The sequence below is a fragment of the Callionymus lyra genome, chromosome 1, assembly GCF_982586985.1.
Source record: "Callionymus lyra chromosome 1, fCalLyr1.hap1.1, whole genome shotgun sequence".
NCBI classification, from domain to species: Eukaryota; Metazoa; Chordata; class Actinopteri; order Syngnathiformes; family Callionymidae; genus Callionymus; species Callionymus lyra.
Window position 1 is genome coordinate 25242204 of NC_141818.1, and position 23463 is coordinate 25265666.

The window sequence follows — 23463 nt, forward strand, 5'->3', positions numbered from 1 at the left end:
CTACCCCAGATTCTTCAGGCGAGAGGTGGGGGACACCCTGGACAGGATGCTAGTCTGTCGCAGGGCACACAAAGACAAACAGCCTTTCACACAGACAATTTCCCCAAGTTCCAAATCAACCTCTCTGTTTTCAGACTGTGGGTGGAAACCGGAGTGCCCAGAGTAAACCCACACAACACAGGAAGAAAATACAAATTCCACACAGACTCCCTCGTGAACTGGCTGCTGTGAGACGATCGCGCCTACCACTGCGCCACTGTGCGCCCTCTGGGCACTCTTCTAAGAAAACAGAACTTTTATTGACTGGAAAAAACTGCATGGTAAAAAACAAACATGTGTTTATAACCAACACAGTCTTAACGACAAGGTGCAGCACGAATAGACATTCAATTTTGTAATTAGATGGGACAGTGTACAAAGTGTACATCACAGTAGACAACCACTGCTTTGTAAAGCTTCATCAGCCAAGACTAGCAACATGCCTAACATTCATATTTTCAGAAAAATATGCAATATTTTTAAAATGTATTCTATTTCAAGCCTATATCGATGAGATGGCCTGCTTGTGTTGATGCACAAGCTACCCATGATGAAGGGGGGCTAATAAGCTATCTTGTGAAAATGGGGGTTGCAATTAGTGGCATTGTTGGAAGAAGGAAGATTTGCTTCAACTCATTCCATTGAAGAGGCGGTCAGTGGACTGAGGTTGCTATGGTAGTAACAAAAAAAAACCTCCCTCCTTAGAGAACTGTTTAGGTGACAATATCATCATGCTCCTTTAAGGGCCAAGTGTCAACATATTGTGCTATGAATTAAATTACATCCATCAATTTGCAACCTAGCTTCTAGATTCTATATTATTTTTCTAATACAAATATTTTCACAATGTCTTGCGTGGCCAATCTATTTTCAATGATGACAACAGATGAGCAGCATATTGTTTCCATATTATTTTTAAGGACTGATTTTTTGGGGGTAGCTAGTTTGTAGTACCTGTAATGACAGCATGTGTTGTGTCTTTGGCACCCCGTGGGAAAAGAAGCTCTCCATGTTCCCCTCCTGATAGAGGTCCATACTTGATCCGGAAGTTGTCGACCTGAGTTTGGCTGTTTTTCCATTCAAGGGTGATACTCTCATCTGTCAGCTCAACCACCTGCAAGTCTCTGGGGGCATCCAAGTCTGCATCACAAACAAGTCGAGTCTTTAGGAAAAATCAAAACAATTGCATAAATGTGTTTAAGACATGCACCACAAAAATAAATACATGTATAAGATATTGTGTAAATGCAAGCATAACATAGGTTCTTAAAATGGGCAATTATTGTTATAATCCTTTTTTGTTGGAACAGAATATCTTACTATGATTTTAAACTCTCATGGATATTAGTGTCAGTGCATAAATGACATTGCACTGGCTCACCAGGAAACATTGGTTATTATATAAGTTTTGCCTACCTGTCAAACACAGATACAATGCTCTTCCCATTTAATTATAACCAGGATGTAGTGTAAATCTTTTGTGAGATGACCTGATAGATTTACTCTGTTAACCTTCCTATTAAGTTGTAAAATTATATTTATTTATTAACCATGGTTTGCTAAAAAATGTAAAAATAAAAGTGTATTGATTTGTCAACTTAGCAGTTGAAGAAGATCCTGACTAAAATAAGTATGTACAGTCCCACCTGTGACAAAGGACTCGTAGACAGGAATGCTGCTGCGATCGCCCTTGCGAGCTGTCAATGACACCTCGTACTGGGTGTCGGGGGTAAGACCTCCCATGTGGTATTGGCTATCAGATGAAGACAGTTCAACCACGTTGCGATCAAAAGGATTGGTGCTCGCTCCATACGAGATGCTGACTCCATCCACATCGGCAACTGGCTGGAACCATGTGACAAGAGCTGTGGTGTCACTCACGTCACGCACCTCCACCTGACTGGGCCCATCGATTCCTTAAAAATGAAAAAAAAAAGATGTCAACTGTAAAAGAAATATAGGGCCCCTCATTTTTAGATCACCTTCAATTGTGCTCATGAACAAAAATACACATTTTCCAAAGCTATTGATTTTTTTACTTTTAATGCCTTATTTTATTGTGTTGATTTAATGCTACAGCATTTAAGAAAGCTTTTTATTGTATTATGTGATTTTAATTTAGTACCTGTAAAGACGCTTTACTACTGTCTATTGTCTCTTACTATAGGCCTATCTCAAATTTTTTCTTCATTTCAAAGATACTGGAGAAAGAGCCCGCGAGTCAGCTCTGTGATTATCTCCATGAGAATGATCAATTTGAAGTGTTTCAGTCTGGTTTTAGGGAACACCACAGCTCAGAGACTGCCCTGGTAAAAGTTAGCAACGACATGCTAAGGACCGTGTTTCAGTTCTTGTTTTTCTGGACCTCAGTGCTGCATTCTTATCTATCAGACTGAAAGCATTATGTACACGTCAACCACCTCTTATTGACATTTCAAAAATCAGGCATTTCCTTCCTTTGGGGGCACACACCCTCTCTATGTTTAAGAGTTGTCTTAAAACTCATCTTTTTGATAAAGCGTATCGATAGGACAGAGTACCCTGAACCAGCCCTTTTTGTTTTTTCTTAAGCTGCTATAGGCTTAGATTGTTGTAGGAGTTTTAGACACCAGAACCACCATCTCTCTGTGCAGTTTAAACCCACACTTTTCTTCAGTCCTTGAGCTCCATGGCTCAACCTCTAGAGCTACTGCTGGATCCAGGATCTCCACCATGTCTACAGATCCAGATGTATCTTTATGACTCTGCATGGATTCTTCTGCCCTACTCTATACTCTATACTTTTCTCTCACTATATCCTCATTCTTTTCTCCATCTGTCTACCCCTCCCCCCCTTTCCACTGAAGATTATGGATAGATCCTTGACATTGCAAAACAAACCTACTGAAACAATTTCCAGGGCATTGGACTCCAGGGCATTGGCCTCCTCAAGCAGCTAATGTTTCTACCAAGTCTGCATATATATACTCTGCAGCAGTATTTAGCTCCCTGCTACCACTGATATGCCATGCAAATCCAAATAACTACATTACAAATTAAAATTCCTTTAGCCTTATGCCACTTTGATGTGACACTTTGATACATATATATATACCACATACGCCTAGGTTAGCGTCTTTTTTGGCAGTTATTGACTTATTATTATATTACTGCCTCTTGAATCTAGGTTAAAGAAAAATCTCAAGGTAACTCTTTTTTTTTTTTTTAGATCTCAAGACAGCCCATATTTAAATGTTTTATTTTTATTTCTAAATAAACCAAGACAACAGTATGTGTAAATACAATATGTTATCACATTTAAACAGTTAAAACATAAGATTTCCAAAATGTGCAAATACTTTTAATACATATTGTAAATATTATGATTCATTAATAGCTGGATTAAAGTCTCACTTGTAAAGATGTTCTTTGAAGCTGGTGGCCCACGCGTCTTGTTCTTCACCACTTCAAGCTTGACCTCATACTCCTGACCTGGTCCCAAACCAGACTGCTCAAAGGTGGTCTCCGGACGGCCAAGAGAATTATGAATTTCACCATCCTCCTCTTTCTGCCAAATGGAAATCTCAGTCATAACCAAAAATATGAATCCTGTCATCATGCGTGGAACTAACAGAGGCGAAAATGTCTACCTGTATGGCTTTAAAACTCTAGCTCTGACAAAATAATTTGCGTAATAGATAAATTTGAGCTGATTCAACCATCAATTATTGTAGAAACTGCAGTAAAAATTAGAAGTAAGATGTAATACAAACATACATTTAAGCAATTTATTCGTCCCTTTAATAAACTTTTTTACTTATATACATTATATTGCATTCAGTGAATAGATGTATTCAGACTGGTAAACGTTGAAATGGTAGAACTGCAAAACAAAGGTAGGTCAAGAGGTTAAACATCCTCCTGTGCACAAGACACTTACTGTATTTCGGAAGATGAGGTTCCAACCATCAAAGGGAATGTCCAGTGTATCCCACTCTACCTCTACAGATGTCTCTCTAACTGCCTTAAACTTCAGACCCTCAGGCTCAGGTAGATCTAAAACCAAGAAAAATTATTAAAATACTATGGGACAAAATCTCAACTGTTATACATACGCGTCGCAATCCGAGCACTGACAGGGATGCTTCTCCTGTTATTGAGAATAGCATACACACTGATCAGGTACTCCACGCCAGGCTCAAGCTCACGGATTGTGGCCATCTTCTGGTCCCCAGGCACACGTACTTCCAGCTCAAGCCCACCGACAGCAGTTGGAACATACGTGATCAAGTACTCAGTCACACGCATCTTATTGTCCCAGGTGAGGTCCACTGTCTCAGGTGAGATTTCCACCACAGTGAGGTCTTTGGGAGGTGATACTACAATGAAATGGCAAAACATAATTGCTCCTAGAATCGGGAAGGCCATCAAAACCCTCAACTACAGGCAAAAAGGTTCCCCCCACTGAGGAAAGAAAGGTTTAAGGCCACATAAAAAAAAAAAGCTCTAGAACTCTGTGGATACCCTAAGTGGGATTTTTTGAAAGAAAAGAAGAGACAAGAGATGGAAGTTTAAGGAAGAAAGCGCAAGGATATTGTGATATCTTATATTATTTAACACTTAAAAGCTTAACTAATATATTTATTAGAGTGCCTCTTAAATTGATCTTGGACCTTTATTATACTCAGTACTTAATCTGTGTATGTTTGCACAAAACTCTCTTTTAATGAAATATTTATATAATAAAATGTGCTTAAGCCCCAACCACTGAACTCTTTTTCTTTTTCTAAAGATTAACTCTAGTTTACCCCAAACACACCCACTCTTCTGTGAATGGTACCAAGGTTTCATCAATCCTGAAAGTCCCGTACTCCAAGGGACCATGTGGGGCATGATTAAAGCAGGCTGGAAAAGGAGCTAAGCCTATTATTACTTCATAATGTGCTCTGCTCTTGTAACCTCTCATATGCCGAGATTTCAGACGGGAGAGAACTTTTAAAAGAATTACTTCAAAGCGGACCATCATCATGATGAGGGCTTTACTGCATCTTGAAGAGGAATACTTCACCAATTGAAACATGTGAGTAAGTCAGGAGAGTCAGGTTTTAGTTGCCCTTTAAGTACATTTCTGGACACTTTTTCTAGGACAGCAATATACAGGTGCTGGCTAGAGAGATGAGGTGAAAAGTCTTCCCAAATTCTCTCAGCCCTGTGTTCTTGCTTTAGAACTCTCTGGACAGTTATTGGGTACAATATCTCTTGCAAAAGGATTTAGGGATTACTATCAATGTAATGAACTTGTTCTCCACTGCTGAGCCACACAGAGATGCAGGAGCCAAGATCTCAACCATCTATAGCTCATTGATTCATTAAGTTATGTCAAAGGACTAGTCACCCAGTTACTTATCAGATTGAATAAAATTAAGATTTGGTTGTATAGAATAAGTCTAAGAAAATGTTCTTACCTTCAGAGCAGTCCTCCCCTGTGAATCCTTCATCACAGACACACAATCCATTCTCACAGCGTCCCTGGTTTTGGCAGTCAGCGGGGCATGTTGGTATTGAACAGTCTTGTCCTTTGAAGCCTTCATAGCACACACATTCACCATCGTTGCAAAAGCCTCTATCAAGACAATTTTTGGGACATGTTTTTTCGCTGCAGTCCACTCCTGTGAAGCCCATTTGGCAAAAACAAATTCCTTTGATGCAGTGGCCATGATCCTGGCAGTTGTTAGGACAGGTCAGCTCTGAACAGTCTTTGCCGGCATAACCAGCAAAACAGACACACTTGCCTTTGACACACTCTCCTCGTCCTAGACAGTCTTTGAGGCAGGTCTTGATGCTGCAGTCCTCTCCAGCAAAGCTATTATCGCATATGCACTGCCCATTTACACACTGTCCCTGGCCATGGCAACTGCTGGGGCAGGAGAGGATACTGCAGTCCTCACCTTCAAATCCTTCATTACATACACACTCTCCATTAATACACTGTCCCTTGTTGCTGCAGTTTTCGGAACAGGAAAGTACTGAACAGTCTTCACCCTCAAATCCTGGATCACAGATGCACCTTCCATTGAAGCAATGGCCACTTTCATTGCAGTTGCCTGGGCATGTGAGCTTTGAGCAATCCTCCCCACTGTAGCCAGTCTGACACATGCATTGACCATTTACACATATGCCGCGGTTGTGACAATTTCCAGGACATGTCAGCTCACTGCAGTCCTCACTAGTGAAGCCTTCATCACAGTAGCATGTACCATTAATACAGCGACCTCGGTCATAGCAATCATTTGGACAGATGAGCTCTGAACAGTCAAAACCAGTCCAAGGTTCATCACAAACACATTCGTCATCAATGCAGCGTCCACGGCCCAGACAGTTGTTGAGACAGTTTGTCTGAGAGCAATCTTCCCCAACAAAACCCTCCTTACAAAGACAAGACCCTTCTACGCAGTGTCCGAAGTCCCCGCAGTCAAGTAGACACAGTTCAATTCCGCAGTCATCACCTCTAAAGCCTTCGAAGCATTCACATCTTCCATCAACACAACGGCCTTGGTCTTGGCAATCGTTGGGACACTCTGGTTCTGTGCAGTTGGGACCCTTCCAGCCAGTCTCACATACACAAGTGCATGTCTCTTCACTCCTGTTACCACGGCCATTACAGTAGGGTTTTGTTGACATTTCACCTAAAAGAAGCAGGACATATTTGTTAGCTGACTTTGAATTATTGTAAGGCCATTGTGGGGCCACCAACCACTCCCAATAAAGACATTTTTTTTCATTATTGGTACAAACCTCAGTTGGGAAAAACATTTACATTTTTTTTAATTAATGACTTATAATTATGTTCACTGTGTTCACCTCAATTAAAACTACAAGCTTCACAAATGGTTATTTAAGCATAGAGCACGTCATCCTATAGTTTACCAAAATTCAAACATGCCACACAATGAAATCAAACATCAATGTTATTTTTAGAGACAAGATAAACCAATTAATTTCATACACCTTTAATAGCGAGTCATTGATTTTTCATCCAAAGTGTTCATCTATAAGAAGAATTGTTGCTGCCACTTCAGTTCTGTTTTCCAAGTCCATGTGAAGTGATTTTTTCAATATTTTTGAATCATGTATTGTTTCAAAAATATTTACCATAGTTTTCATAGTTTTAATGGATTTAGATAGATATTAGAGCTGTTCATAGTCTTTCATAGGTTACTGTATTTTCAAATCTTTTTAGGGTTTGAATAGTCATAACTAACCTATCAACAAATCTTTTGACATAATTTGTATTATTGTATTTCAAAAAATCTTGATTACATCAGACAGATTTCAGTGCCAGCTGCGTATTATTTATTTTAGAACATCTTTACAGTGATGTTTCAGGTCTACTTGAGACGTGGAGCAGAAGGGCAAAAGCTCGCTTGATCTTGATTGATCTGAGACCACACATCTTCAAAGCAATTTTTTGATTTTTTTTTCCAGAATATTATATGTGAAACTAAATACTAAACAGCAAAAAAGCGTTTACTATAATGTAATATTAGGTAGCTTGATTTACTATGGTTCAATGGTTCCTCTGATCTCTTATCTATCTTATTTCAAATGCCATCTGATCTACATAACGGTCCTATTGCTACTTCTTAAGGGACTTAAAATGTCGGGTGTTACATCAGATGAATTGAATATTTGCTCGTGTTTCACTAATGCCATTAGCAAATCATGAAACACGCAATCTCAGCTGTGAATAGTTTCGTAACAGTCAACAGATTGTACAAACTGGTACTCTTGGTTGGTATTAGGTCATTAGATCCTTATTGGCTGAAAAAAAAATAAGTCCAGGTTCTTTGAAAGCCAACTATAGATTCAAATTACCATCATGTCAAAATTACAGCCTGCAGCCACAGCAATAGAATACCTCACAAGTGAAGTTCAAAAAGATGCAATTTGACAATATATGTCAACTGACATCTGTAGCACTGAGTCCAGTGTATTTATTTTGCAAAATGTTTTGTTTTAGTGTGAAGTTGTATAAAGCAGAAATGTTTTAGGGTTGCATAATTTCCGATGCTATTATTAAAGTATTTTCTAAATGTTTTAATTATACTATACTTTATACTACTTTTAATCATTTTATTTACAATTTTATTTCTTCATTGTTGCATGGTCATAGCCATCGTCCTCGTCGGATTGATCTGGGATCGGGTAACAGCCTCAGCGGGTAGACCCAGACTTTCCTCCAACCGGCTAAAACATCAAGCTCTCTCAGGTAGACTCTGAGCTTGGAGGCCAGCTGAAAGATACTGTAGTTCTCTCCACCATGTCTGTTTCTTCCCCACGGCTGCCTGCTTTCTCTATGTAAGGTAGGTTGGTTTGTTGTTGCATGGTGTTTGTGGTATTTTTTTCTCTTTTCATTGAGATATGATCAATGGATCCATTATTTTTACTTTAAGAGGTTTATATTTCAGTTGATACTCAATGAGGTGACTGGTAGCAGTCATGAAACACCCCTCACTTTGTATTTGTTTTAATTTTGAAACAGAGTCTTAAACACTCTCCACTGTAGGGTTTGCTATAAATTTGTTATGCAATGTTCGCACACCTTAAAACACAAATTGATATATTCATCTGTCCCTGCAGACATATCAAAGGACATTCAGCAAAATGCACACCCACCTGTAACCTGAGGCCCACTCGTACATTGCTCCCTCAGGCTAGACAGCTCAGACTCTAGCATCTCCAGCCTGTTCAGGATATCCTTGAGGTCCGGCAGGTGGTTGTCACAGCCACATGCTTTTTTGGGAATATTAATCCGATGGGTGAAAATGATCTGGTTGTCACCATCCACTGTGTGTTCCATATGCTCTGTATTCTGCCTTTCGCCTGGGAGATCCTGATGCTTGAGCTCTGTGACGCTGGGCAAATCAAGGTCAACTGAGCAAAGCGAAGCGGTTGGAACATTGATGTTGTAGACATGGTTGAAAACAACTGGTTGGTCATGACTGGGCATGGTCAAGTTTTCTTGTATCTGTTTCGGCATAAGAGCCTCTCTGCGGTGACGGATCACCTTCTTAACCAGACCAGAACTGGAGAGTTGAAGGACCAAGGCAAAAGTAAAGCAGCCCCAAAGGATCCTTTTCATCCCCATGTTCGGACCCAGGGACACTGATGACGTTTAGGTGTATCCAGTTGGGGCCCAAATGTGGCTACCTTTTGCTGAAATCTAAAAAACATGGAGAAAAGCGAATTGGAGAAGTTTTACAGGCATTTGTAACATTCAAATAATTATAAACCCTTTTTTTTTTAAGTTAAGTCACAGCTGATTTTGCAGTATCGTTTTGCATTTTTCTCTTGGGACAAATCTTATATAGATACACTACTGTCAGACTGAAAGGCAAAAATGAAAACCGTTTAGATAGAGACAATAATAATAGTAAAAGTAAAAAAAGTACAGAAAATTGCAGGTAGATATTTGCACTTTTTTAGAAAAGAACAGTTTGCATGCATAATGGTTTTGCATTGAATACACTTATACGAAGAACTATTTTCATGACATTAACAACAATTTGAAGAAAACAACAAAAAACAAATAAAAGTTGTGTTCGTACCGAGTGTTTTAAGTAAAAAAAATGCAAACGTTATGCAAACGTTATTAAGTCATTTGATAGTGTCCCTTCCCCACATGATGTCAGGGTTAAAAAGTCCTTGCACAGCACTTTTCATGTTCTATATTATTTTAAAACCCTGTGAAATTACTTATATTTTCACAGCATCGACTATCCCGTGCTTCACACTTCATACCACAATCGCATTTCTAACTTTGACTAGTGGCATGACATGGGGAGATGTCCTCTTGCGAGAGCAACGAAGACAAGGTTTGTTCCCGGAACTCGTGTGTGTTCTGTTTTTAGCATGTGCGATTGAAGTATTATTGTCTGGGCTGGACCACAATGAGAACCCAATTTCAGACATCACTTCTTATCACGTAGTCAAATGTGAAAACACCTATTACCGCGGTTGACATCCACATTAGGTGGTTCCAACATATATATTGTATCATATCACTACAAGTGAAATAAATAATAAAACCACAGAAAGAACAAATATTATTACTTTGTCTGCACTTTGAGCCTCACACAAACTGGAAGACATGAAATGACAGTGTGTGTGAACACAAATATACTGTATACAACAACAATAATAAATGTATTTATATATCACCTTTCAGATATTCAGTAGTCATAAGGGGCTTTGCATAAAAGCAGAAATAAGCAAAAACGGTGTATGGAAGTATATCAGTTCCATCAAAATATTTAATTGTTGAAATTAATATTTCAAATATTGAAAGGTTTCATTCGTTATGTTTTAATTTACATTATTTAATGTTATTATTTTTTTTGTTTTAATTCGTAGCCATTTAAATTCAATATAGAAAATTTGAAGCCTTTTTAAATTCAATATTTAAAAAAAATTGAAGCCTTTCAAATTCAACATAACAGTGCCACAAGACATGATTGGCAGAAAGTATGATCAAGTAGCTCAGTACTCATTTGGTTTTTTCTGGTTGCACTGTTAGTGTGGGACATTTGCAAGGCTTCAAATTTTTTTATATTGAATTTAAAAGGCTTCAAATCTTTTAATATTGAATTTTAAAGGCTTTCAATTTTTAAATACTGAATTTGAAGGGCTTCCAATTTTTTAATATTGAATTTAAAATGTAATATATGAAATTCAAAAGTTACAATATTTATATTTTAAATATTAAATTCAACCATTTATTATTCCGATGGCACTAATATACTTCCATAATGATGAATTGAAAAAAATAACATAGTAAATTAGGAACAGCACTATAGTGACAACAACATGATAAAAGATGAGATCGATGCTTTTAGTATATTTATTTCTGAATTGTTTTTCTATTTATTAATGACTAAATGAGCGATTGAAAGACCAGAAGCAGAAGCAGATCATGAGCAATGACAATGATTGAATGAACTAAAGACTCAAATCCGGAAGAAGTATTTAGGAATTAACCGTGAACTACAGATTTGTGCAGGTTACCAGAGTATAATAGTGCATACCCTGGTCTCGAAAAGCGCTATATAAATAAATATTACTTACTTACTTACTTACTTACTTACTTACTTGTATAATACTTTAGTACTGACTTTAATTGGCTAGCTTTGGATTAACTACAAAGGAGTAGAGATGGCTTGACACATTAAAAAGTCCAGGACTTTTAATGGCTTTCTAATTGGTAGCTTACTTGTCTGTCCATGTTTAGGAAAAGGTTACTGAGCGTAACCCTGGAACACCTGAATGTAAAAAGCCCCTACCTTTTTTCACAGAAATAATAACCCAAGATGGTGAATTAATTCTGGTGTATAGTTCAACCATCTGTGAGCTGCCCATAAGGCACTACAGTCTAAAACGCCCTTGTTACCTTGAAAGTGGCAGGTCAGCATTCCTGCACACCCACAGAGTTCTCTCTGTTCTTTAACTTGATTTTTTTCCTTTCACTAGACAACCCGAGGATTGAATTTCATTAAAAGGGTTACTGGAAAACGTTGCTTAGCTTGCAACATAAACTAAATCCCTAAAATCTTTATCTTTTGAAGTTGTCATTTTATGTATAAGCTAAAATCTTTGTTAGGAGTTATTGTCTGCATTGCATCTCTCTATACATATATAAGGAATTATCAACTTGATGTATGACGTGAACAAGCAAGTCTGCATTTCTGCCTGTCACCAGTGTCACCTCACAGCCATGGTAGATCCAATCAAGACTCCTACATGTGGCTGAGGCCCTGCTATTATGTAATTACACTTTTATCTTTCAGAATTCTGACCTGCAGGTGAGAGGAGGGTCTTGAGCAGACTCTGGGAGATAATCTTCCATTATCAGTGGACTGAACCATTGATATTCATGTCTGGATTATATTTTCTGGTGGATCCTGTGGCCGATTAAGCCCGAAAAGTTTGCAGGATCACGTAAGTACTCTAACATAAACCGCAGCTTCTGGGATACCTACAGATTTAAAAACTCTTAATGGCCAAGACAACATAGAGACAAAAACAGGAGTCCCAAAAAATTAGGAAAAGGCCCTTGACGGTTGAGACTTCGGGAATTGATGACACTGCGTGACAAACCTTAAGCACATTTTCAAATGTAAATATTTAAATTAAAAGTGAGTTTTGTACATACAGACATATACTGATGAGTACAATAGAGGTCCAAGATCAATTGTCCACTGTTTGTTGCAATACTCCCACTTCCTCTGTGGCATGAAAAAATCTGCAGGGGGCTAGGTCTAAAGTTAGTTTTAAAGGAAGTCAAACAAGGGGGTTGGAGAGCCATAATTGTGGCTTAATTTCATATATCTAATGTGTTACAAAACCTAGGCTCAGATTGTTTCATTTACTGAATACTGCTTCATTCTGATTTTTTTAACACAAGGTTTTGGATCTTTAGATGTTACATATGCTGCTTCTATATTGTAGCGTGACAGTTTGTTGGCCATAATAGCTTACCTACATTGACTATACATGAAAATCAGTCACTTTAAATGCATGCGTTGGGTTTTGTTTGAATACACTTTCACAACTATGGAAAAGTATCTCTCAAAAAAAAAATAGCTATTGGTAGACCTTTTTTCTTAAAGTTTTTGATGTTATCCTTCAATTAATTTTTTGGCATCTATAGTATATTTTTAAATTCCATTAACTACCCATAAATACATAACTTTTCTCTTGCTTATTTCTGCTGCTCTTTTTTTGATGGACAGCAACAGGTTAAAAAAAAACAGATCTGAGATATTTTTGTCACCCTTAAGTAAAATGACAACTACATATATTTTGTTTTTTATTTTTTCATTACAACAATAATAAGAATAAGGTGAGCAATTATTGGTTGGTTTGAATGCCAATAGTTGAGATCAGGGCATAACACAACATCTTGGGTAAATCCCCCTAAAAGCAACCATAAACTGAAGAAGATATTGACAATCAAAGAGTTACAGGATGAAAAAAGTTTGTTAATTAAATATTCAAGATGCAACCGAGGAGGTCCCGTTGAGCAGACATAATTCCTATTTTTAGTAAACATGTTCTCCAAAGAAATGGCCATATAACAACATAAAACTTGAATTGAATCTTAATAGTAAAAAAAAACAATGAGTCAAAAAGTCCTTTGTCAGAAAGAAAGAATGAGTGAAATAAATGTTCAATGCTGGATTGAGTCTGGCAGGAGCTGCGGTTTATGTTAGAGTACTTACGTGATCCTGCGCAAACTCTTCAGACTTAATCGGCTACAGGATTCACCAGAAAATATAATCCAGACGTGAATATCAATGGTTCAGTCCTCTGATAATGGAAAATTATCGCCAGAAGTCTGCTCAAGACCCTCCTTTCACCTGCATGCTGATATTGCTTTCCTAATACCCTAGGTTAGCAGGCAATGTTACAAATTGCTTAAACCTACATCTTGTTATATCGTTGATAATGCGTAATAATGCCTGATTTTACAGGGAGGTATGTTCACTTCTATGATGGCTTCACTACTTTGGTGTTCATGTATTTAACTGATTTTCCGAGCCATCATAGGTAAGAAAAAAAACATCATTTTCATGTTGTGTGAATTGTCAATGTGGAGCAATAGCAATATTTACATATTGAAGGAGCACCCCTTTCTTATTTGTTTATTTATTATTTATTTATTTCTCATTATTTTATGTTGTTTTGTGAGTTTTGTTGATTTGTATCATTCATGTGTGCAGAACAATTGTATTTCTATTTTTAGACAGGGACAGTGAGTTAAACTTTAGCAGGCACTATGGGCAGCTTTAGGGTCTTTGTGGGTCCGTTCGGCTCATTCGAGTCATTCGATGAAGAGCGAGCAGGTGCGAAGCAGCCGAGTGAAGTGTTTCTGTGTTTCTGTCTACAGGTCGGTGAATGTACGAGAAAGTTAATAAGAGTGACGCGAATGGTAATAATATGTCAGTGATATGCAGAAAGTGTGATAGTTGTTCGTGTGTTAGACTGACAAGAGGCGTCTGAGTTTGTGCATTACCCGCGAGAAGTTATTGTATTTAAATTAGAAGTATGTATTGTATGTGCGCATGTGTGAATGTTTATGGTGAGACTGAGAATGGAAGGTTTGATAATATGTGTAAATTTAAATATTGGTCCGTTCGGCTCATTCGAGTCATTCGATGAAGAGCGAGCAGGTGCGAAGCAGCCGAGTGAAGTGTTTCTGTGTTTCTGTCTACAGAGAAATAAAATAATCGAAACCAATGCACGCCTGGAATCTAGTTTATGGTTCTGCGCAACATATTTTGGAGGCACCGCTGGGATGATTATCGCCGCACAGTGAGGAGCACCTGCACTACTTTTGATTGACAGCAGAGGGGGGCGTGGTCACCGCAAACGCAATGGATCTGGAGGAGCTGGCAGAGACGGTGTCTGAGAGACTATGGCTGCTGCAGCTGAACCAGCTCAAAGAGGTTTGTGCTGAGGCTAAAGTCACAAGTGGAACTGTCATGACAAGGCGAGCGTTAATCAGAAAAATAACAATCTATGGACAATGTGATAAATGATGAAGAACAAGATGTTGCAACACAGCATCTTCAGACAATGTTGAAGTTAGTGGAACAAATTACAGAAAACAACGGAAATTCTGACAATGAAGAATATTCAGAAAACACTGCAAAATCCAGCCCGGAAGTAGCTGAAGAATTGAGTATAGGAGAAAAATATTCACAACTTCAGCTAAACAATCAGATTCTACAGGATGAAGTTGCGCGGCTGAGTGAAAGAGTAAATAACAACTCTGCAAGTCAAAATGCAGGTCTACAGAAGGTACCAATTGGGAACAGGCTTCCAGAAGTGACAATTAGGAAAGAGTTTAAGATTTGTGGTCAGATAGGAGAGAGAGGACAAAAAGAGAGACTCTCGTACACAAACCTGATGCATCAAATTGACAGAGGCCTAAGTAAAGGACACTGTGAGACTGAGGTGATCGAAGCAGTGATCAAGTCAATTAACCCTGGTTTGAGTCTGCGAGACATGCTTGAGATAAAAAGTGACATAACTCTCCAACAGTTGAAGACCATACTAAGAGGACATTTTAAAGAGGACAGTTCAACAGATCTTTACCGCCGACTTGTAAATATCACTCAAGAAAGCCGTGAGTCCCTTCAAAACTTCCTCTTTCGAGCAATTGAGCTAAAGGAGAGACTGCTACTCGCTTCGAGAGATGTTGGGTCAGATGAACAGTACAGCCCTGAGCTCATTCAGAAGAAATTCTTGAGGTCATTAAGTACTGGACTGTTGAGTGACCACATCAAATTTCAGCTTAAGTCCTATCTTGACGATCAGCAAGTGACAGATGAGATACTTATTGACAAGATGAATGATGCAGTAAGTGTGGAATCAGAACGACAATCAAAGCAAAAGAATACAAGTAGCAAAGTTGCAAAAGTCAATGAAATGCAGACAGGTATGCAGTTTAATCAGCATGGTCATGGTGTAGCTGAAGCTAGAGTAGGTATTCAAGAACAGTCGGCTGAAGTCGTGAAGCCAAAGAAACCGACCGTTGTCCCTCGTCCAAGAGAGTCAGAGCTTTATGAAACGGTCAGGCTGCTAAGGGAAGAGATTGCTGACATAAGGAAAAGCTTAAGTAACCCCCAAGCACCTAACCGCCCTATCAGAGCAAATACCAGGATGGGATGTAAAGCATGTCAGGAGCAAGGGAAAAGTGATCAGTGTGAACACTGCTTCAAGTGCGGACAGTCGGGGCATTTCTCGAGAGGCTGCAGAGGACCAAAGAGACTCACTGAGAAACCAGACAACATGAAGGTGACAATACAAACTACTGCACCTATACGAGAATCTACTCCAAGCCCAGCTGAACAGGATAGCATGGTGCATAAGTTACTGCATGGGAGAATCAAGCAGCTTGAGGAAGAGTTACAGAAAGGCGAAAGAACTGAACAGATCGTGTGTGCTACCTACAACAGTCATCTCTCTTTACATCGGCAAGCAAAGTTGAGAGCCCTCATTGGTAGGAAGTGCATGGTGGACTGTTCCTTTGAGGGAGTATCAACGCAAGCATTGTGGGATACAGGCTCGCAGGTCACTATCATAAATGACAGGTGGAGAGAATCATGCTTTCCACAAATCCAGTTAAGGAGCCTAGATTAACTCCTAAGTGAAGAGGAGACCCTTGTCGGAAAAGCAGCAAACCAGACGGATATCCCCTTTGCAGGCTGGGTGGAGATCAAGTTCAGACTTGGATCAGTCTCGAGCCCACAACCAGAACTCATTGTGCCAGTGCTTGTCTCAAGGGAGCCAGGAATAGCAGACCCACCAATCATCGGCTACAATGTGATTGAGCATTTAGTCATAAATGGGATGGAGCAGCATCCACAAGTGATACCTGCTGTAGTAAAATACGCTTTCTCCATTGACTCCAAGAAGGCAAGTGGGTTGATAAGTGTAGTTCAAAGTGGTGTCCTGCATGACAAAGAAGGTTTAGTAAGAGCCGGAAAAACAAAGACTGTGTTCCCTGCAGGGCAGACCAAAAAGGTGAAGTGCAGTGTGAGGACAGGTCCCCTTTCCACTAAACAGGAAGTTGTTTTTGAACCAGAGGAGGTACCTAAGTGGCCAGAGGGCTTGAACATCTTGGAAGCTGTCATCTGCCTGCAGAAGGGAAGCTGGTCCAAGGTAATGATACCTGTCACTAATGAGTAACCATGCCATTACTCTCAACCCCCGTACAGTGCTGGGACAATTACAACAAGTTAAAGCAATATATCCAGCAGATGTAAGACCAGCCACAGTGAATGGAAACAAAATCAAAACATCTAGTACAAGTGAGAGCAGAGAAGATACTGTCAGCACTCCTGGAATGCAGCAAAAGTGCAACAGACCAGTAGATAAATGCACACAAGATCTATGGGACCCTCCAGTGGCAGTTGATCACCTGACACCAGACGAGCAGGAAAAGGTGAGACAAATGTTGAGGGAAGAAAGTACAGCATTTTCTAAAGATGACCAGGATGTGGGCTGTATACCATCTCTGCAGCTAAAAATCAGATTGAGTGACACAACTCCAGTCAGACGCACCTACACCTCTGTACTCAAGCCACTTCACAAGGAGGTAAAGGAGTATCTGGAGGACTTGCTGAACAGAGGATGGATAAAGAAATCCCGGTCCCCATACTCCTCACCTATAGTTTGTGTCCGCAAGAAGGATGGGAGTTTGCGCCTATGTGTGGATTACCGTGAACTGAATCAAAAATCCATTCCCGATCGCCACCCCATTCCCCGAGTGCAGGACATGCTGAATAGCTTGACTGGAAGTGCATGGTTCTCAGTTTTGGACCAGGGCAAGGCCTACCATCAGGGTTTCTTGGAGGAGAGTAGCAGACCACTCACAGCCTTTATAACCCCCTGGGGTTTGTACGAGTGGGTCAGGATCCCCTTTGGCTTGTCCTCGGCCCCAGCAGAGTTTCAGCGCAGTAAGGAGGAGTGCCTCGCAGGTTTGAGAGACGAGACATCGCAACCATATTTGGATGACAATCTTGTCCACAGCAAGACTTTTGAAAACCATCTGAAGGATATGAGAGAAGTCTTACGCCGTTATCAGGCACATGGAGTGAAACTTACACCAAAGAAATGTGAAATGTTCAGAGACAAGGTCAAATTTTTGGGAAAGATTGTGTCCAAAGATGGCTATTGCATGGACCCTGCTGAAATTGCACCAGTACAAGCACTCAAAGACCGTAAACCTGAGACTGTGGGAGACCTGAGGAAAATGCTAGGCTTCCTCTCATACTATCGACAGTATATATCGAACTTCTCAAAACCACTTTACAGTTTGTTATGCACAGATAAGACTAAAGAGGGCAATGTTCAAGGATCAAAAGCGAGTAAGGCCAGAGGAAAATGCAAGAAGTCAGATCAGCTACCCTCTCGACAGCCGATCACCTGGACAGAACTACACCAAAAAGTGCTCTGCCAACTGCTTGACTATCTGCTGCATCCACCACTCCTTGGTTATCCAGACTTTGAGAAGCCGTTTGTACTGCATTGTGATGCCTCCCAGGAGGGGCTGGGTGCAGTACTGTACCAGAGACAACAAGGTAAATTGGTCGTCATTGGTTATGGGTCAAGAACACTAACTACTCCAGAGAAGAATTACCACCTTCACTCAGGGAAGTTAGAGTTCTTAGCAATGAAGTGGGCAATTTGTGAAAGGTTTCGTGATTATCTGTACTATGCACCATCTTTTATAGTTTACACAGATAATAATCCCTTAACCTATGTGTTGACCACAGCTAAGCTGAACGCCACCACCCACCGGTGGATTGCAGAGTTAGCAGACTTTAACTTCTCAATCAAATACCGGCCTGGGAAAGTTAATGGAGACGCAGATGGCTTGTCGCGTATGCCGCTTAACATGGAAGAGTATATGCATGCCTGCTCACAAGAGATGGAACCAGAGGTGATCGCCACCGTCACACAGGCACTTCAACTTGAGTTTGACAAGCATGAACCTTGGATGTGGCCAGTCACTATTCATGCAGCGTGTACTCATGTAGAGCAGGAATGAGTAATAACCCCAGTGGCAGAAATCTCCACAGAGACACTCAGGAGAGCGCAGGAGGATGATCAAGTCATTGGAAAGGTACTAGAGTATGTCAGAGCAGGGAAGTGGCCTCATCTGGGGGGGAGAGACCGACGTGATGACATTTCTATACTGGTGCGGGACAAAAACAAGTTGTTTGTCAACGACGAAAGTATCTTGTATAGAAAGTCAGGAGCTCGAGCTCAACTGGTACTGTCAAAATCTCTCCATCAGCTGATCTACCGGGAACTGCATGAGGAAATGGGACACCTCGGGGTAGAGCGGACACTCAGTTTGATCCGTGATCGTTTCTATTGGCCTCGTATGCAAAGAGATGTGGATCATTACGTCACCAAGGTGTGCCGCTGCCTAAAGCAGAAGCGTCCAAACAAGATAACAAGAGCGCCAATGGTTAATGTGGTAACTACATACCCCTTTGAGATGGTCTCAATAGATTCCCTGCACTTGGAAAGCTGCAAAGGAGGATATGAGTATATCTTGGTAGTCATGGATCATTTTACGCGCTTCGCCCAGGCCTATGCTTGTACCAACAAATCAGCTAGGACGGCAGCGGAGAAGATCTTCGGAGACTTTGTGCTCAAGTTTGGATTTCCTGCCAAGTTACATCATGATCAGGGCAGAGAGTTCGAAAACAAGTTGTTTTCAAAGTTGGAAGAATACTGCGGTATAAAGGGCTCCAGAACAACACCCTACCATCCAGCTGGGAACGGTCAGGTAGAACGGTTTAATCGGACACTCCTTTCCATGCTGAGAAATCTGACACCAGAAGCCAAATCAGACTGGAAGAGCTCCTTGGCAAAGGTTGTACACGCGTACAATTGTACACGTAGCGAAGCCACGGGATATGCCCCATACTATCTCCTGTTCGGCAGAAACCCCCGTCTACCAGTCGACATCATGTTTGGTTTGACACCAAGTGAACAAAGCAAATCTCACTGTGACTATGTCAGTAAGTGGAGGAAACGGATGCAAGAAGCATATGCGTTGGCATCAGAAGCAGTCCAGAAGGCACAACAAAGGTCGAAGAAGCAGTATGACCAAAAGATACATGGAGCAGAACTGCAGCCAGGGAGTAGAGTGCTGGTGCGGAACTTCAAAGAAAGAGGAGGACCGGGAAAACTTAGGTCTTATTGGGAGGATCAAGTCCATGTAGTGACGGAAAGAAAGCACAAATTGAGTCCAGTATACGAGCTAAGACCTGAGACAGGCCCAGGAAAGACTAGAGTGCTGCACAGAAATCTGTTACTGCCCTTCGACTTTTTGCCCATTGACGTAGAGGAACAGAGGGAAAAAGAAGGAAGAAAAAGAAAGACTAAAGTGGACAGACAGAGAAAGAGACAAGTGGAAGAGAGGGACATTGACAGTAGCTCAGAAGATGAAAGCAACTGGAGAGCCATCACCGCACATCCAGCAGAACCATTTAACCTGGTCAGAAGCCAACTCCGAGTGGAAGCAGAGGAATTCCAGCCACAAGCAGCTGACAGAGAAATGGTGCTGGAGGTGGATGAGCAAGAGGCGATAGCTGGTGAAGCAAGTGTGCCGAACTGTGATTCATCATCAGATGAAGCAGACAAGATGGACTCAGAGCCACAGTCACCTCCCACCAGAAAGTATCCTTTGAGACGCAGAAATCCACCTATAACACTCACATACAACACATTAGGTCAACCAACACTGACAAGCAAACACCAGTAATGACTACAGTTAAGAGTTAAAAAGTCACAATTACACATTGATATGTTAAGGTGATAGTTGTAATTAAGTAGTAGTGTTAAAATGTTTAGTAAAAGTTTAGTGATTTTTGATTGTTTCAAGTATAGTACTAGAGTCCAGACTATTTACACAGAAGTACTACTGACATGTTGGGTACACAGTACATTTGGGTCTGTGGGTTGATGTGGTAGAAATAGGAGCAAAACCTTTCAGTCCAGGATACATAGCCCGCCTAAGTAGCGGAGTAGCACATCAGATATCACCTGGCCAGTGGTTTCTGTGGCTGACGCATGACATGAAGAGGGAGATGCGTGTTGTGTCAAGACTGTTGCTGTGCAGAGGGTATCCTGAAAGACTGACTCCCATACGGATTGCTGCTACAACTCACCAGTTGAAAACTTGAGACTCTGGGAAATGCAGAATGTCGAGACGACATTTATTTTGGAGGGGAGAGTGTGGAGCAATAGCAATATTTACATATTGAAGGAGCACCCCTTTCTTATTTCTTATTTATTTATTTTTCATTATTTTATGTTGTTTTGTGAGTTTTGTTGATTTGTATCATTCATGTGTGCAGAACAATTGTATTTCTATTTTTAGACAGGGACAGTGAGTTAAACTTTAGCAGGCACTATGGGCAGCTTTAGGGTCTTTGTGGGTCCGTTCGCCTCATTCGAGTCATTCGATGAAGAGCGAGCAGGTGCGAAGCAGCCGAGTGAAGTGTTTCTGTGTTTCTGTCTACAGGTGGGTGAATGTACGAGAAAGTTAATAAGAGTGACGCGAATGGTAATAATATGTCAGTGATATGCAGAAAGTGTGATAGTTGTTCGTGTGTTAGACTGACAAGAGGCGTCTGAGTTTGTACATTACCCGCAAGAAGTTATTGTATTTAAATTAGAAGTATGTATTGTATGTGCGCATGTGTGAGAAAGTTGTGAATGTTTATGGTGAGACTGAGAATGGAACGTTTGATAATAAGGGTAAATTTAAATATTGGTCCGTTCGGCTCATTCGAGTCATTCGATGAAGAGCGAGCAGAGAAATAAAATAATCGAAACCAATGCACGCCTGGAATCTAGTTTATGGTTCTAAGTGCGCAACATCAACATACAATTTCCCTCCACAATCATTGTCTCCAAATAGCATAAACTACCAATTTAAATCAGCAAATTAGCCAGATAATTGCATTGAGTTGCTTCAAAGGGTAAAGTTTTAGGTAGATGGTTGGCTTTTACCCTCCAAAGGCTGGTTGCTTTCCACATTTACCTCTGAACAGGACAAACCCTGAGAGACAAAAAAAAATATAATATAAAATATTTATTTAGAAAAAGAAAGGAAAATTAAAATTAAAAAACATTTAAATACATCATGGCTGTCAACTTTTTTTTATAAGGTTTGTTTCCAAGCATATATGATTTCAATTGTTTGTATTTGTGTAAAAAAAAGTTACTACTCACGACTATTGCAATTAATCTCTAATTACTTATTTTTTTTCAGTTGCTAACCAGTACTAATCCAAACTCCAGATTCTTTTTCTAAACTCTTAAAACAGACTCACACCTACAAAACACAATTATATACTATATATATAACTCTTAAATCTATAACTCTTCATTTCAAAATAGAAAACGTTGTTCTCTACACAGATTAAATTTACATATTAAATCTGACTCAAAGTAAAATTATTCTGTCTAAGAATGAAACTAGATACATTCAGTCACTCAAAGTACACTAGGTTATAAAATAATGGATATTTTTTTGACACTAAAAAAACTGAATGTACTTTTTTGTTGTGTTGTACAGGTATAAAATATACAATCCACCGTTTTACACTAAATCTCTTTAAACTTTATGTCCACATGAAATTGAATGTTCACATTCACAGCATTCCATTACAAAGTGAATCAGTTTTCTTCCTTTACTGTTTATTCAGGAGATGCAGTATACCTTTTACAATATGATAGAACATAAATAATGAACAAAATAAAATAGAACACAAGAACATTCCACACAAAAATACAAGAGCAAAAGCCTGCACACTACTCATGCTCCTCTCACTGCTCCTGCTCCTCTCACTGCTCCTGCTCCTCTAACTGCTCCTGCTCCTCTCACTGCTGCTGCTCCCCTCACTGCTGCTGCTCCTCTCACTGCTCCTGCTCCTCTAACTGCTGCTGCTCCTCTCACTGCTCCTGCTCCTCTAACTGTTCTTACTCCTCTCACTGCTGCTGCTCCCCTCACTGCTGCTGCTACTCTAACTCCTCCTGCTCCTCTAACTGCTCCTGCTTCTCTAACTGCTCCTGCTCCTCTAACTGCTCCTGCTCCTCTCACTGCTGCTGTTCCCCTCACTGCTCCTGCTGTTCTCACTGCTCATGCTCCTCTCACTGCTTCTGCTCCTTTCACTGCTCCTGCTCCTCTCACTGCTTCTCTAACTGCTCCTGCTCCACATCTGCTCCTGCTCAGCAAAGCCACATTTCTAAATAATTTCCACAGATACAAAGAAATGAATCTTTGTGGGAATAATGAAATGCAGAGGAAGCCATTATTACCTCTCGAATCAGAACAATGGCTCCTGTGGAGTTGATTCTGGCGTCTTGCTTGATGGCTTTCAAACATCTCACAAACATAAATCTGTTCAATTATTATAGGACATTACATATCGTATCACACAGCTATAAAATATTGTCAAAGCTGTGCATGCAAAAATAGGATCAGTGCTCCTCCTTTATGCACAATTTATCATGTTTCTCTATCTCTCTCGTTCAGACTTTGACACCTCTGTCCTTGACAAAGGGTACATTTTCCCAGCATGTCCTTAAATGCTGCCTTCTGCAATTTTCCACTTCGGCTTTAAACCCTGAATAGATAAACAGAATGTATTTAATTCACTCAAAGTGGCAAAAAAGGAACATTATGAGAGCAAAACCAGTCCAGACATTCCAGTCAGCACAAATCTACCCAAGCTACACATATCTTCCTTTAGACTAACACAGTGTCCAAATACATGTATCTGCCTTATTACACTCTTAAGCTATTTACATGGCTTTCTATTTGCATTCAGTGAGCATTGATCTGAATTTTAA

The 23463-nt window shown here is 40.1% G+C and overlaps 1 protein-coding gene across 3 annotated transcripts in view; it reads right to left on the minus strand.

Moving 5' to 3' along the window:
- Positions 1–23463, minus strand: part of tncb (tenascin Cb) — a 48119-nt gene that overhangs the window by 18988 nt on the left and 5668 nt on the right. For all 3 annotated transcript variants that reach the window (XM_087798363.1, XM_087798361.1, XM_087798362.1), the window contains exons 2-8: positions 8695–9241; positions 5484–6704; positions 4134–4397; positions 3959–4074; positions 3433–3586; positions 1686–1955; positions 994–1179 (exon numbers count right to left, since the gene is read on the minus strand). In XM_087798363.1, coding sequence (XP_087654489.1) covers positions 994–1179; positions 1686–1955; positions 3433–3586; positions 3959–4074; positions 4134–4397; positions 5484–6704; positions 8695–9166 — 2683 coding nt within the window. In that variant the 5' untranslated portion in view covers positions 9167–9241. The remainder of the gene's footprint in view (positions 1–993; positions 1180–1685; positions 1956–3432; positions 3587–3958; positions 4075–4133; positions 4398–5483; positions 6705–8694; positions 9242–23463) is intronic.